The sequence below is a fragment of the Arachis hypogaea genome, chromosome 16, assembly GCF_003086295.3.
Source record: "Arachis hypogaea cultivar Tifrunner chromosome 16, arahy.Tifrunner.gnm2.J5K5, whole genome shotgun sequence".
Lineage (NCBI taxonomy): Eukaryota > Viridiplantae > Streptophyta > Magnoliopsida > Fabales > Fabaceae > Arachis > Arachis hypogaea.
In genome coordinates, this window is record NC_092051.1 from 1,182,926 (window position 1) to 1,200,872 (window position 17,947).

The 17,947-nt window shown below is 31.1% G+C and overlaps 1 protein-coding gene across 1 annotated transcript; it reads left to right on the forward strand.

Annotated features, from left to right (window-relative positions):
* The first annotated feature begins 9,663 nt into the window (after window positions 1-9,663).
* On the forward strand, window positions 9,664-15,041 carry LOC112757346 (uncharacterized). The gene is made up of 7 exons (XM_025805936.3): window positions 9,664-9,940; window positions 10,291-10,762; window positions 11,648-11,785; window positions 12,494-12,559; window positions 13,415-13,480; window positions 13,903-13,971; window positions 14,692-15,041. The coding sequence occupies exons 1-7, from the start codon at window positions 9,786-9,788 to the stop codon at window positions 14,854-14,856; spliced, it is 1,131 nt and encodes a 376-aa protein (XP_025661721.1). The 5' UTR covers window positions 9,664-9,785; the 3' UTR covers window positions 14,857-15,041.
* The last annotated feature ends 2,906 nt before the right edge of the window (window positions 15,042-17,947 follow it).

Genomic DNA, 17,947 nt, shown 5'->3' on the forward strand with positions numbered 1-17,947 from the left:
GAACCTGTTAAGAGTCATCAGTTGCTTCCAAGAGTGGTTCACTTTGGTCTTGTGGGACAGGGACAGCAGAGTTGGCCTGACCTTCACCACCATTAGCAGCAGTGGGTTGTGCAGCGGCAGCCGCTGTAGTAGCAGCCTCTGTAGCTGTGCAACCTCTTCATCAGCAGCTCTCTTTGGACAGTTCCTTTTGGTGTGTCCTGCTTTACCACAATAACGACATCGACCTTTTTTATAAATTCTTTTCATCTTGGTCTTCAACTTCTTACTCCCACTTGGCTCCTCATCTGCATCCTTTCTTCTTTTTTTCTTAAGTGGTCCTAGCTTATTTCTAAATTTTGGTGCTTGTGGTATGTTATATGAAGACTTTTTTCATAGTGCTTGACCTGGAATTAGATTGATATGGAAGCCATATGTGTTATTATATGCTTCCATGGTCAACAACTGATGACAAAACTCCTCCGGTCTCTTCTCAACCCTTGCCAGTGCAGCACACGCATGCACACATGGCATCCCTAAACAACATTCACACAACAACAAAGACAACAACAGTAAGCCAACAACAAAGGCTGATAATGATAATAAGACTAAAACAATGAATTTAAAAAACATTACCACTCAGTTGCCAGAAACCACATGTGCAGAGCCTCTTTTTCAAGTCCACAACTATGTTAGTTGGCCAGCCATGAACTTCGAACTTCTCATAGTCTGCGTCACCAGACCACATCGGGACCCAACTTTTTTATTCCTTCTGTATCTTTTCTAACCTGCTGCGCTGTATAGGAGGTAGAATTCCAGTGTTTGAATTAAGCTTCACCTTGTTCCTAGCTATCGATCTCATTGCATACATCCTGACTTCTTCCAAGAGTGTGATAATAGGCTTAGCTCTAGTATCTTTGTTCCTGGAGTTGAATACTTCACAGGCATTATTGCAGATGTTGTCTATTTTAGGTACATTACTGAAGAATGCCCTGCTTTAAGAGTCTCTAAGCCACTTGTTCAAATACTCCCAGGCTTTCTTATTAACCCTCTCAATCTTTTTGATGATTTCAAGGAATCCATCTTGGCTAGTACACCTTGCACAATCCCATAGTAGCCCTCTAAGCTGGAGATCCTTCCATTGGTTATTAAAGTTTTTCCACAAATGCCAAACACAGAATTTGTGATGGACATCTAGAAAACCTCCTTAACTGCATTTATAAGGCCCTGTTTTAGGTAAAAAAAAAAGGTGTCAGATACTTGTTGTCGAGCACCACGATAGTCCCTACACTTAGTATAAGTGATATCAAACTAGTCCCTAAACTTATGTAAGTGACATCAAACTAGTCCCTACACTTATGTAAGTGACATCAGACTAGTCTCTAAACAACACTGTTACATACAAACAGAACATTATGCAGCATGTTATCAGCCCAAGAATAATTTATCATGTATAAACAGCAGCCCAGTTTATAAACAACATGTTGAAGCACACCCAATAAGTAACAACTAATAAGTAACAATAGATTCACACTTAATAAGTAAGAACTAATAAGTAACAACCAATAAAGACAATAAATATTGCATACCTTATGCATATATGAGATAAAACACAGCTTGTTCTTCTTATAATCCCTCAAGTTTTGATGAAGTAATTCCAAGAACCATCTCTAGTTCTCAGTATTCTCAACAGGGATAATTGCATAGGCAATCACATATATATGGTTGTTTGCATCTTGGCCAATAGCAGACAGGATCTGACCACAATGTCGGGTCTTTAGAAAAGCTCCATCCAAGCCTATGAGGGGTCTGCAACTAGCCAGAAATCCTTTTTTATATCCCTCCAAACAAACATACATCTTCTCAAATATTGGATCATCATCAAGGTTGGACTGAGGTATAACACCAACTGTGACAGTGGAGCCTGGATTGCTCTTCAGCAGTGTCAGCCCATAATCCCTCACCATGCCATATTGGGCAGCAGCATCACCATACACAATAGATCTAGCATCTCCTAAGGCCCTGGTCAGTGACGACTTGTTTAGATCCAAATCACATTTTGTCTTAAAATATTGTGCAGTATCGGAGTGTCTCAGATTCATATATTTTCTTAGCTTCTTCACCAATTTGCAGGCTAGCCACTTCCTATTAGCTAGTCTATTTTTTGTCTCTCTTGCACAGGTGTGGTCATCTATGAACGTCTTGATCTGCCAGCAATTGTTCTCAGTATTATTAGAAGCATACACAAGCTAGCCACAGCTCTCATCCTTACACACAGCTCTCATCCTCACGTTATCGTTCTTCTTAAACCAAATCCTTCTACCCTCTTGTATACAATATTCACGCACAGCCTCTTTGAACTCCATCTTTGTAGTGAATGTCATTCCAACCTCAAGCCTAAGCTCTCCAAACCTCCCTCCTTTTCTGAACGCAGGGAAGACGTCATCTGAACCAACTTCCTCCAACTCATCCTCAGAGTTCGGAGGAGTCTTCATTTCTTTCGAGTGCCATGAGTCTCCACCATCAGAATCATTATAAGCCTCATCCTGCACATCATGATAAGGAGAAACTGATGATCTAAACTTAAGAATCGGTCCAAAAATGATTTCATCATCCTCAGAATCTGAGTCTGCACAAACAAGACCATCATCTTCAACCATAACAGCATTCTTTACTTTTGTAAGTTTTTTGTCTGTCCTACTTCTCAGTTTCACATTAGTCTTTGTTGCTGATCTATTCAGAGGCAAGTCTTTATCACTGGACACCTCATCACCACCAGGTCTATATGGTTCATCCTCTGCACTATCATCACTGTCATGGCTGTCTGAGGATTCATCTGAACTAGACAAAGCAACAAAGGCTGTTTTAGCCTGTTTTCCCTTACGAATTGTTCTTGCAATATTTCCAGTAGCAGCAGCTCTTGTCAGTGGCCTCCTTCCACATGTTGCTGCTATTTTTACATTCTTACAGCTTCTCTTTGGTTTAGCCTTCTTGGTTTCTTTCCCTTTGGACCAAGGTTTAAGAATTGCAGTGGGTTGGGCCATTTTTTTGTGGGATTTTGGGCTTGGTTTTACTGGGTTGGGCTTTTGTTTTTGGTGGTGGATTGGGCTTAGGTCCAAGACTTGCAGTGGGTTGGGGGAAAATTTTTTCTGGTATGTTTCAGTTACCAGCAGAAACTGAACAAGGTGGCTCCTTTGGTTTTATTGTATCAGTAGGATTTTTTGGTTCAGAAGTTGGACTGCATGGTGTTCTGGTGGGAATTGGTTCGATTGTGGCATTGGTGGTGGGTTTTGGGGTGGGAAAATGGTTGGTATCAGTATCAGCTCCTTGCCTTTAGATGCCACTGGTTCTGCTTCTTCAATATACACAGGTTCAGATACTCCATGTTCGTAGTACACATGAATAACCCCCTTATTTTGCTGAGCTAGGCAACACATCTCCATGAGCTCCTTATCATCTGTTATTGCTCTTAAACCAGTTTGCAAAGGCCTATTAGGCACCAGCCACCAAGTTTGGCTAACCTTGTCATAACCAATTTTCTTGTGATAGTCTCGGACGAAAAATACATCCAGTGTGTCTGTATCAATGTCCGACAACTCACAAATCTCTCCACCATTATAAGACATACTTCCATCAGCCTCTGTGATAAACGACTCTCCATGGTGAAATATGATGGTAATCAACGGATCACCCATCTGCAATTTAAAAAAAAAAGTTCATTGATCAGAGTCATTGTCCTGAAACACATTAACAATTTGAAAACTCCACAACTAACTGTAGTAAACCCTAACACATAAAGAACAAGTTTTCATATCATCAAAACACCAGAAACACTCTCAGTCTATAATTTTGTTGGCCAAACCACTAACTAACATAGTTCTGATCAAACCTTAGCACAGAGCACAAGACAGAGGCGTTCATACCCACAGATTACAATAAAAAAATGACTTAAACTTTTGTGAATATTAAATTAACAACAATATCAAAAAATAGAGAAACTACATATTTTTTTCATTTTTGGCTTACCTGTTTCAGAGAAACCAGCCTTCCCAACTCTGTGTATGAAGGAGATGACAACAGCGATGCTCCAAAGCCTAAGTTTTCAACTGAAATCGGTGCGGTTAATGCAATCGCACATGCGCCATTGGTGACCTATCGGAGAAGAAGAAACCTCACTTTGTGTTCTATTTGTTTTGTGTTTTGAGAGGAGGGAGACAATACGTTAGTATAACGTTGAGAGAGGGAGGTTTTCAGCGTTAAACAACGTCGTTTCATATCATGTTGGCGCCACAACCAAAACGGCGTCGTTTTTGTAATGCCCACCTGTCATGAAGGCTGCCAACTCAGCTTTCCGGTAGCGTCAGGTGGCCAGAAATTACTGGAAGGACAAGTCTGAGTCCCGGAGTACAAATTCAGAGATGAATATGGATAACTTTTAAGTTCAGGGACTACTATGAGATTCGAGTACAACTTCAGGGACAACATTGAGGCTTATCTCCTAAATGAACACACTTCTTTTAGACAAAAATTTGTTTTACATAAAAAATAAAAACACACGTATACTTTTTGTTTATTAACTATAATTAGTGTATTTCTAACTCTCAAAGTCTATTTATTCCCATCCTAACAGTAAATAGGAACATTTTTAATTTATATAAGAAAATCTTTATAATTTTCCAAATTAACCCATAATAATAATAATAAATATAATACATATAACATTCCTCTCTTACTTAATACAATTTGAAGTTATTGTAAAGCCTCTCTAATTTTTGAGTCATTTATTTTAAATTGGGTTGAAATCTAAAAATTATAGTTCTGGCTTTAATAATTCTTGTCTCAATTTTGTTATTATTTTTGGTGTCTAAGTATTTCAAGTCTCATATTTTTTGGGTCTCAATTAAATTTTTATTTTTGTGGGTAAAAAGGTGTATTACAAGTATTAAACCACTCTTGCACCTTAGTCTATGACAACAATAAAGAAGTTTAACGGTCCACAAATTCAATCCAACAGAATACAAAAATTCAATTATAATTTTAGTCTTTATTATTATCCTATCTTTATTCATCCTTATCTTATCTTTATTTGCTTTTATCTTTCATAGGTCAATACTCTATATATACTTAGTTTTACCTTCATAGTTTATAATTCAATCAATCAACAATCAATAAAATTTCTTCATCTTAGGCATTGTTCAATTTTTACCATCCTTAGTTCTTCATGATGTTCTTTATTTATTTCATTTTAACTTTAATATTATCTCCGTCTCAAAAATTACTTCAGCACTCATATGTGAACTCACTTTTTCATCTTCTTCTTGCACTCTACAAAGCAACAATTTGGGGACGATTGATTTGGGTTATATGTCTCTAAACCTAATTTCGGTAAAAATCCATCCACTACACATTCCATAAATTCTATCCAATCTCCACCCATTACACCTTCAAATATATGACATTTTCGTTTAGGACATCTTCCTGGACAAAGAATTAATCATTTACATAAACATTTTCCTTTTATCTCTATGCATCATGACTAATCTTGTGACATTTGTCATCTTTCTAAACAAAAAAAACTTTCATTTCCTCAAAGTTTTAATAAAGCTAATGCAAGTTTTGATTTATTACATTTTGATATTTGAGGTCCATTTTGACAAAATTCTATTCATAATCATAATTATTTTTTTACTATTGTTGATGATTTTAGCCGCTTTACATGGATTATTCTATTAAAATCAAAAGGAGAAGTACAAAATCATGTAAAAAATTTTATTATTTAGTTGAAACACAATTCAACTCTAAAGTCAAAATTATTCGCTCCGATAATGGACCAGAATTTATTTTACATGATTTTTATGCTTCAAAGGGCATTATTCATCAACGTAGTTGTGTTGAAACTCCTTAACAAAATAGAATGGTAGAACGCAAGTATCAACATATTTTGAATATAGCTCGTGCTCTTATGTTTCAATCTAATTTACCATCATCCTTTTGGTCTTATGGTGTTAAACATGCTGATTATTTACTTGACAGAGTTCCATCATCCGCAATTAATTTTAATACACCATTTGTGATTTTATTCAATCATCCACCAAATTATCATGACCTTAAAATTTTTTGATACTTATGTTTTGTTTCTACCCTAATGACAAACAGATCAAAATTTGATCCAAGAGCCAAAAATGCTGTGTTTATTGGCTTTCAACATGGTTTTAAAGGATATATTGTTTATGTTTTAGAATATAAAAGAATTGAGATTTCTAGAAATGTGATTTTTTATGAAATGATCTTGCCCTTAGTCATAAAAAATGTCCAATTCGATACACTCAACCCAACATTGCCAAACAGGCCTTTTCAAAAACAAGATTCAGTTAGTCTTCCAGTTGAACCCTCACCTATACCCATTGACTAAACTTCATCTAATTCTTTATTTTCTCCAACAACCTCTCCTTCTTCCTAACCAAGTTGAACCCATGACCACCATCACCTCCTCATCCCTTGTCACCTTTTTCACCACCTGAGCAACCCCATCCTCGTCATTCTGACCGGCCTCACCGACCTCCAGCATATCTCTCTGGTTACTTGTGTAATTCCTCTCTCACCTCTACAAATTAATCTTTCTCAAAGTGCAAGTATCCTTTATCTTCAGTCATGTCTTTTTCTTCTCTTTCATCTTCACATAAAAAGTTTCTTTTATCTCTACATTCTAACGTTGAGTCATAGTCTTTTAAGGACGCCAATCAACACTCTAATTAGCTTAGTGCTATGAAAGATGAGCTGGATGCTCTTGAGCTGAATAAAACTTGGCGTATTGTTGATTGCCTTGCAGGCGCTAAGTTGGTTAGCCGTACATGGGTCTATCGCATCAAATGTAAGCCTGATGGTTCAGTTGATCGATATAAAGCACACCTTGTGGCTAAAGAATTCATTCAGACCGAAGGTGTTGATTTCTTAAAAACTTTCTCCCATATTGTCAAGCCTATATATGAAAGATAAAAGCAAATAAAGATAAGATAAGGATAAACAAATATAAGATGATAATAAATACTAAAATTATAACTGAATTTGTGTATTTTATTAGGTTGAATTTGTGGGCTGTGAGACATTTTTATTGTTGTCATGTGCTAAGGTGGAAAAATGGTTTAATAACAAGTTCTACATTTTATATCAATGATATAATTTCTATAATGTTAGTTTATAAGTGTACGACAACTAACATTCACCTAAATTCTTAAATTATAGCTTAGCTTTTATTAAGATCTAGTTAAACCTATGATAATACTAATTAATAAAAAAAATTAACCATTTGAAAACTTAGGTCTAAAAAATGAATCACTTTATAAGTAGTCAAGATGTACTCAACAAAGAAATGCAGCATATAGCTGGTCAACAAATTAAAGGTCAATAATGGAATAATACAATTGTTGATCATGCGGACATGATTATTAACTAATAAACCAATTTAGGATGGTCGAATGGTCAACTTATTCGTTCGCGTTGAGAATTTGAATTTCGTCTTATGCATGCAGCAATCCATTGACCAACAATAAACCTTTAAATGATCTACGACTAATCTTCTCCGTGATCTATTACGACTTCTTTAGTCTGTCCTAGCATATTAGATTTTTTTTTTTAATCTAAATAACAAGTCATTTAATTCCGATTTATCTTAGTTTTGAAGGCATGCTAATGAACATTAACAAACTAATACATTTGTGAAAGAGGAGTGTTAGGGAGTCAGTAAATTTTGTGATTTGTAGCCATTAATTAGCCATTGTTAGTATTTTTAATGATGTGAGATTACATCCAATAACCATGTTCAAAATCGATCCAATCCGAATAAAACCGACCGACCGAGCCGAAAAAACCGATTACCGAAAATCGAAAAAAAACCAAAAACCGAAAAAATGATATTTTGCAGTTTTTTTACAGTTCGATTCGGTTTTCGATTTTAATTTGAAAAGCCCTAACCAAACCGAACCGAACCGGTTATACTAAAAAACCCTATATAAAAACCAAACCCCCACCCCCTTCCAGTAAGATACAGCCGCCACTCATGAACCCTAGCTCTTTCCTCTCCCCCACTCTCCACTCTCTTTTTCCACACCGTAGAAAATTCCACATCCCACCCTCACACACCGTCGTCCTCTAAGCCCCTGACATGCCGGACAGCACCCTCGCGGTGGCCTTCCTTGTCGTGCTTCCCTCTTCTTGGCGCGGCCCTTTCTCTCCTTCCCTTCCTCATCGCGATTCCCTCTCCTTGGCGCTGCCCTTTCTCCACGCACAGAAGCCGCCGTCTCCTCCACGCACAGAAGCCGGCATCTCCTCCCATCGTCTTCCTCCTGTTGTCCTCCTAGCGTCCTCCTCCACGCCGTCGTTTTCTTCTCTGCAGTTTGCAGTATCGTGGTCTTCATAGTTCGATGGCGCTTCGCATCTCTGATTCGCAGTTCTAAATTTGTTGGATCTGACTATTTGTTGTCGTTTTGTTTTTGGGTTCTGATCTTGTATACGTTCTGATTTGTTATTTTGATTTTTAGCTTTGATTACTAATTATTTGTTCTTGGTTGTGAGTTTTGTTTAGGGTTTTGGATTTGATTACTTCTTTATTTTGATTGTATGTTTTGTTCTGAGGTTTGCTTAGGATTTTGGATCTAATTACTTCTTCTTTGGTTGTGATTACTGATCATCTGTTATTTTGGTTTTTTATTATTTGTTCTTGATTTGAGTTCTGCTCTGGTGTTTGATTTTAGGGTATGGATAGAAGTTTAGAACAGGATATTTTTTTGAATTATTTGAAAAACCAAAAAAATCGAACCGAACCAAACCAGTTTTAATTGGTTTGGTTTGGTTTGGTTGGTGTTAATAAAAAAATCGAACCAAACCGAATCGAAGAATAAATATAAAATTAGATCGGATGACTTTTTTCTTAAATAACCGAACCAAACTGCACCGCAAACACTTCTAACATCCAATGATGTGGAATTACTCAATTTTTTTATGATTAAGTACTGACTAAATTTTAATAAAAGTATTGACCCCTAAACTTTCTCTTTTTGAAAAATAAAATTTAAAATTAACCCTAAACTTAAGATGGTACGGTATGCAGTCTAATGAGCATATATATAAGGTGACTCAAGAAATTATAATTATAAGAAGACAAAAAAAGATGACACAAAATAATAATAATAATAATAATAATAATAATAATACAAAAATATTATTCAAAAAATTATAATTATATATAATAGCACTCCACAAAGTAATGATGAGTGAATCAGAGTAATAAAAAAAAACACCTAAAAATTTCGTTAATGTTATAATGTGATAAGCTAAAAATAATGCACAAATATTTGAAGATAGAGCAGCAAAAGTGGGCATGGATGAGAATGTTATAGGACAAAAAATGTTACTTTTTTCTTTTTTATGTAAGAAAAACAAAAGTAAAGTTAAACCAAAAAGAAAATTAAATAATTAAAAGTCAGAGCTACTTATGGAGAATGCTCTCTTCCTTTTTCCTTTCAAGGTCACTTTAAATTCAAAGCTTTGAAAAGGGTAAAGATGAAAACTCACAAAAGGGATATGTATAACCTTATTATAATTATATTATAACCTGAAACATTGTTCGTTCCTTTATGAATAATATATTAATTATTATTAAGGTATATATTCCTATGTTTGCCAAATGGTTCTTACTTATTATTAATTGCATTCACTTTCAAACTCATCTATATATCTTTTTGGGATTTTCAAATTCAAGCCCTTAATTCCCTTTTTTTCTAGTTCCATAGAATATAACTACTTATCTTATTATGGAATCTACCAACCATAATAATAATCTCCTTCATCATCATCATCTTCTTCAAGACCAACAAAAACCACATGATGATAATAATGTTGAGGCTTGTTCTTCATCTTGCTATGGTGTTGGAAGCAACCATTCTTGGAGCTCACCAAATACAACTATGTAAGTTGTTCATTCCTTCATGTAATTAATGCTTCTTCATATTCATTATCATAGCAACTTTACTTCATTAATATTAAGTTTTCTTAAAAGGGTTTTATTTCTTAAGATCTTATCAACATGCATCATAACAAAAAAATCCATTGACCATTTTGTATTAATAAATATGTGTAAGTAATTGCTACGGCTATAATACAGCAAAAACTTGCCTTATTTAGCATTCATTAATTGTCGTAACAATCAATAAATGCTAAATAAGGCAAGTTATGACTGTTTTTGCCTAATTTTTTTTGTTACCAAACATTTCCGAATCAAAATGTATTAATTAATGATGCATATATTCATTGTATTAGGGTTGGTGATGATAACTTGAAGCCAAACCTGAATGGTTCAATGATCCAAGATTATTTAGGTTACAATAATAATGAAGAGAACAAAGATATGATGATGAGTAATGGGAGGCTCTTAATGAAGAACCTTTCTCAAGAAGAGCAATATTACTCCACTTCTTCCACTAATGCACAAAGTCATTATCATAATTATATTGGTGGTAATAATAATAATATTAATAAGGCCTATATTAGTATATATCCAACCATAAATGTCTCAAATTTGAACCACCCATCAGCAGAAATTTCTTCAAGCATAATGCATCATCATCAGCAGCCCTTAGATCTATTAACCTCAACAACAACAACATCATCATATTCAAAGGATCATCATCATCATCATGGTCTTAATGGTCAATTATTTACAGAAAACCTTTTCCATAATATTATTGGTCTTGATGATCATCATCATATGCAGCACTCCACTACTAGTATTGTAAGTATTTCTAATTTTTCTTTATTTATTTCTTTCTCCATCAAGTAAATTAATAAAGGTGAAAGCTCAGGTACAGTCGAAAGTTAATATCTGAGAGCCGTTAGATGATTTGACTAATTTGACTAAATTTTCATCTAACGGCTCTGAAATATCAACTTCACGTGAAGTCGACTTCACCTGAGTTTTCACCGTTAATAAAACATATAAAGGGTAAATTCATTTAAGTTTACCAACATTAGGTAATATTATTAATAATTCATAGATATAATAATAATATTTCATTTGCATTTTTTCTTCATTCCTTTTCTCAACATTTTTCTTACTCAGTGGTATCAGTATTTGCTTCCAATAAACCATAAAAATTTTGTTAATTCTATATATATATTGAGAAATATAATGTTTATCAACATTATTAGTATGTATAAAATAAGAACAAAAAAGAACTAGAGAATAGGGAAGAAAAATATAACTAAAAAAAAAAAGAAATTTTGAGATGAATTGAACTTGACTAATATATACTACTTAATTAATTAGCTATTTATTAATACAATTGGTCAATATATAAACTTTTGAATATTTTTAGAAAAGAAAAGCCTATATCCTTTACTATTGTAAAAGTTATTATTACTAGCTTAGCATGAAATAGTTAAAAGTCTTCACTTTAAATTTTGCTAGATTATTAGAGGTATCTTATAGCTTCAGCTTTAAACACACACATATATCTTTAATCAGATTTTTTTTTTTTCTTTTTTCTTTTGGCTTCATGCTGTCTTTCTTTCTTTATCGTTGAAAGATCAAAGACCCACACTTTCAATTATTACACTCTCAATTAATTAATAATATTTTGGTATTATTTTCATATTTTTTTGTTGCATATATATGTAGCCATCACAACACTTCACCAATAATAATAATGGCATGATGGTAGAAACAAAAAGATCTTCAAGCACTTTGATGGAGTCATCAAATGCATCGAAGAAATCAAGACCCCAATCATCACGCTCTTCATGCCAACACCTTAAGGTGACCAAATTTTAATTTATCTCTTCCATATATATAAGATGAAAACAAATTTGATACCCTATTAAAATTAAACAATTTTTTTATTCAACGCGACCATGAAAATTTTACTTATTGGGTGAGAATTGAGAATATATATTCATGAAAATTGCTTATTATTACTAATGAAAGAAGCTATATATATATATAGAAAAGAAGACACATAAATAATTATATTTTTAATACGTTTTTTTAAGTATATTTTTTTAGTTTGCTTAAATTTTTATATAATTTTAATTTATTTTATATTATTTTTTTGAAAATAATAATAATTGAATTTTAAATTTTTTAATTATAAAATTTAATACTATATCATGATATTATTTTTTTAATTAATAAAAAAATATATAAATAATTATATTTTTAATAACTTCGCATAAATAAAATAAAATCAATCAATTAAAACTTATTTTGTGGGTACTAATGATTGATTTTTTTAAAAGAGGAAAAGAATTGAAAGGATGATCGAATCTATTCGGACTTTGGAGTAGTACACAATTCTAGACTTATCATCAATACATATGTTTCGAAGTTTCATTTGTTACATTATATTATATTATTTCCAAATAGCAATATGTGTGTGGTTTACTACATATATGTCTAGTTATTAATTAATTAGTGTATGTGTAGGTTGCTTTATTTTGCTTTATTTTTTGGTTGTAATAATTTTAGATTAGAAAGGAGAAATTAGGAGATAGGATTGCGGCTCTTCAGCAATTGGTGGCTCCTTTTGGCAAGGTATATATATATATTAGCCAAACTTAAATATATCTGCTAATAATAATTGTTAGGTAAATTGATATATTTAGTTAATAAATTGTTTAGTATAATTATAGAAAAAATTATTCTAAAGAACCGTTAGAAAAATTTAATTATTAAAAAAGATTTTTAATATCAAAATTATTAAGAAGGACTAAATGTTTTTATAATATTTAAAAAGAAGAATAAAATCTTTTTATAAGGAGATAAATATATTCTTAACTATTTTTTATAATATTTAATATATACTATTTGATTCTCAACGCTATATAGATATGTATGAGTATTCATTTGAGATTAATTAGTTAATTAATTTAAAAAAATTACTTTAAAAAATCGTTAGGAAGATTTAATTATTAAAATATTAATTCTTAACTATTTATTTATTTATTTTTATAGTTTTATATTAAAATTTTTATTATTTATTTATTTTTTATTTTTATGATCTTTTATCTTTTTTTCTCTTTAGCTAAAGATCTCAAAAATAAAAAAATAAATAAAAATAAATAAATACTTAATAAAATTACTAAAATTTTAAGAGAAATAAAATTTATCAACATAAAGATTATAAAAAATTATTAAAAATATATTTATTTTCTTATAAAAAGATTTGGTTCATTTTCTTAAATATTATAAAAAAATTTAATTCTTTTTAATAATTTTAGTATTAAAAATTCTTTTTAATAATTAAATCTTTCTAGCGCTCCTTTAAATAATTTTTCCTAATTTATATATTAACATTTTAACTACATCTTCATCTAAGTCATCTAATAAGAGAGTGCAATTTTTTTTAAAATAAATAACGAAAAAAAAAACATTTTGTGGATTTTGCAGACAGATACAGCATCCGTACTTCTAGAGGCAATTGGATACATTAAATTCCTTCAAAGCCAAGTGGAGGTATATATAATATATATTATGAACTCAAGTTAATTTCTAAAGTAATTTTTGAAATTATTCCTGTATATTTAAATAATTTATGATATTTTAATTGTATTAATTATATTTTTTAAATTGATAAAAATATATCATGTTAGTCGATCTTTAATAACATGATAAGTCGTTTAATAAAAGAGAATCAAAAGATTAACATAATATATTTTTATTAATCTCAAAAGATATAATTGATACAAATAAAATTTCGTGACTATTTTCTTAATAGTCACGACTAATTTAACATACCATTTTAGAGTTTAATTCTAAACATCTATCTCAATATACATATTATTTAATTTATATTCTACCTTAGCTAGGGTTTCAAATTTTCATTTGACTAATTATTAAGGATCTTCATCATGGTTTGATTGTTACATACACAACAGACACTAAGTGTTCCATATATGAAGTCATCAAGGAACCAAATCAGCAGAGGACTCATAATGAGGCAAGGGGTAAGGACCCTATAAATATTATTTGATCATCATCATGTACAAATCCTTAAATTTAATAATTGGTCTAGATAAAGTAAAGTTCATACTATTAATTAATTAGTGCACATTATTATTAAACATACTTAATTATGGCTAGAAATATTATTATTTATGTCTTTTTTTTCATCAATTTAAAATTTTAAGAGAAGTAATTTCATGTCATAGTATCAAATTTTCTATGACATAAAGGTCTAAATTTGATCTTTGTTTGACATAATTTTTTTTTTAGCATATATCAAATAAAAAATAAAAAAATAAAACTATACGAAAATTCATGTCGATTTTATTTTGAGAAGCTTAATCATCATCATCATCATCATCATCATCATCATCATCATCATCATCATCATCATCATCATCACCTCAATTATATTTATATCACTATTTTTATATAACACCTACTCTAATGAAGATGTCAAAAAAATATTTTTTTATAAATTTTTTTATTTAAAAGTGTAATTTATTTTTTCAGCCACATTTTAAATAAAGATAACATACATTTTTATAACGTATCAAAATTAAATCCTACCATCAACCATTCAATAATAAAATAAAATATTTTTATACGAAAAAAATTATAAAATTTTGATTGAAATATCCACTTTTTTATATTCATTACTTTAGAATTAGTTAAGTTTAACCGAAATTGCATGCATCATATGTACATTTTTTTTTCCGTAGGTTTCAGCAAGAGATAATATTATGAACTCGGAGGCAAAGCATGAAGACCTTAGAAGCCGAGGCCTCTGCCTTGTACCAATGTCGTGCATGGCATACATAGCCGGCGATGATGGTGGCGGTTGTGGAGCGTGGCAGCAACCGCCAAATTTTGGCGGCCCAACCTAATAGTAAGGAGAGGATCGGATCTTCTTACATGCATGCAATTTGCATGCACATTCTATACGTACGTCTCTAATGTTAGTCACATTATGTTAGGAGAAAAAACTTAAAAAGGATATATAGGAAATTAATATTAATCTGAGGATGTCTATATATATTTGAGTTTAATTTTGATGCACTTCGTATAATCACATCTATTCTTTTGGATGATTATTCACTCGATTAATATGAAAAGTAATTATTTTTGTTGATGTGACGTTACGTAATTAGATGTACATATAAAATTTCTTTACACTGATAGTACATCAAAATTAAATTCTATACGTATTTAGGCTTCTCCCCTCTCTTCTCTTTTTTATTTTAAATCTTGAGACCAAACAAAAAATTCAGAATCTATATTAATTAATTATTGTATGATTTTTTATTGTTCACTAAATTTATCGTAACTTAATTTAGAGATAAAATGTTATTGCTTCTTTTTTTTTTTTTTTTTGTTGCTCACGGTATTCTCCAGTTCGACTGGTCAAAGACTAATTCGTCGCGGATCGGAGCTTCATTTAAGAGTCTGCCGCTGGCCAATGGGTTGTTGCATGCATAAGGCGGGATTCGAACTCCCGATACTTGTTTAAGCGGACAAGTGAGCTGACCACTCGACCAACCCATGATTAAATGTTATTGCTTCTTAAATTTACAAATTAAGTGTTTCTTAATTTCTTTTCTTTTTGTTTTTTTTTTGTCAGGCTTTTTTTTTTTTTATCATATTAGTTATCTTTTGTGCCCAAGAAGAAGTTTCTTACATGGAGAGGGAAAAGGAAAACATATTGAAATGGGCTGTTTGATGATATGATCCATTATTATTTGGATAAAGGCCCATTTGAGGTTAACAATGATTTGACCTATGCTCATGTTCATGTCCAAAAAAAGAATATTGTCATCTTCTTTAGGACCAAAACTAATGAGCTTGGAATAATTTGAATTTGTCTAATGGTTAGTTTATTGGTCCACTTAAATAAATGTTAGTGTTCGAATCTCATCTTGTACATACAACAATTTATTGACCAATAAAATAAATTATTAAAAATAAAAATGTTGACCATTGATTTTTGAATGAATAAGAGAGTAAAAATAAAAGAAAAACTTCGGATTACTAAAAGATTGACAAATACCCAATATAATAAAAAGGGAATAATAGCCAAACTCAATATTTAAGATTCAACAAAAGATAGCTCAAATAATGAAACATCATGCAACAATAGAATAGGGTGTTATGTATTCTAAAACTTATAAAGGGCAGTGACTATATATACAGGAATGATAATGAAATATTGACAAAAGTGTAAAAGGGAAAGGGACAGTGTTGGACGGGTTACATGATTGGAAAAATATTGATGCTAATAGTAATCAAGAGTAGTAAATATTAGGGGTGTTATCGGTTCGGTTTGGTTTGGTTTTAGATAAAAAATTAATCGAATCGATTTATTCGGTTTTCACAGGGTATCAATCAATCGGTTTGTTGTTTGTGCAATAATCGAATCGAACCGAACCAAAAACAGTTTGGTTTGGTCGATTTTTTTAATCTTTAAATCCTAACTAATAGAAAATTAATCTCAGTAAAATGATGTTCAAAACAATTAATAAACTGAAATAACATTACATTACATTCAAATTCAACACAATTTCAACTCATTCCAACAACTAAACATAAAACAAACACATTTGTTAAGTCTAAAATTTATATTTCAATGCGTTACTAAGCTACTTCTTCAATTTGATTCGGTTTCTGTCGAACCAAACCGATCGATTTAATACGAAAAAATTCAAAAAAATTGATTTTTTGATTTTCTATTTGGTTGTTGTAAATTTTGGCTCGATTTTACGGTAAATTTTGATTCAGTTTAGTAACTTACACCCCTAGTAAATAGAAGTCATAAACAAGGAAAAGAAATTGTACCTGCACGTTAATGTGAATGTGAAGGAAAAAGATTGAAATATTGTTCTAATAATAATAATAATAATAATAATAGTGTCTGTTTCTAAGATTGTCTATTTCTAAACTTCAGTACAAAGATTCCTCTTCAGAAGAAAACAGAGGTTGATATTTTTAAGGAGCATAGACCATGGTTTCTTCAATAAGAAGGCAGATATTTTAAGATTCTAACAATAGTGATGATTGATATGAAACCTTATCCATATCTGGCAATAGCTGTTTATGCACGTGGCACTCATCTAACATTCATGTATCAATTAATATCATTTTTATTTCAGTTAAAATAAAGTATTATAGTTTCAATTTAACTTTTAAGTAAGACTTTCTTTATTCAAAGAAATATCAAATACTATAATTTTTTTCCCCATAAATATGTTTTAGAACAACGTGGCAATATTATTAGTTTTGTTTAGTTCATAAGTTTAACTACTTAATATCACCTAATTATCTAATTCCTTGTATTAACTATATTTCCGAAAAAAAAAAAGGGGTTCTAGATATATTCTTGTGGTTGAGTAGCATTGTTCATTGACTTCATTCATATATATTAATACTTATTTAGTATTTTATTTTTTAATGATTATACTAATCTTATTATTATAAGTGTATGTAGTAATTATTATATTATAATAAAAAGTATTCTGAAATATTCTTGTGCTGCAAATGCTTCTTTTTTTATATTTGTAATTTAAAAATTTAAAAAGGATGTATTATATTATAATAAAAATTAGAAAGTGTTAGATATGGATTGGCCGAAAACCGCCGGCAATATAACACCGCCTACTGTCTAATGATGAGTATCGGAGGTTTCCAATCTAATTCTTGAAAACCCATAATTGCCCTTACAAGCTTATGTACCTATCCGGTATCCACAAGCTTCTTTTCCTTCAACATTTAAAAAAAAAAGGAAAAAAAGAAGACCAAAAAAAATGTTATGCAATAAATTAAACGAGTTATTTGTTAAAGTAGTCTCTGAATTTGTATTCGAGTCTCAATGTCGTCTTTGAATTTAAAATTATCTTAAATTTGTCTCTAAACTTAACAATAGTCGTCCATAAAATACTTTTTGATGACAAAACGATGACATAATTGAACGGAAACCATGCTAAA

Bases quoted from the DNA above. Each gene is read 5' to 3' on its own strand.
- LOC112757346 (XM_025805936.3), top strand. From the start codon at position 9,786: ATGGAATCTACCAACCATAATAATAATCTCCTTCATCATCATCATCTT. The intron at 9,941-10,290 runs GTAAGTTGTTCA...TCATTGTATTAG, and splicing joins AGCTCACCAAATACAACTAT to GGTTGGTGATGATAACTTGA. The intron at 10,763-11,647 runs GTAAGTATTTCT...ATATATATGTAG, and splicing joins AGCACTCCACTACTAGTATT to CCATCACAACACTTCACCAA.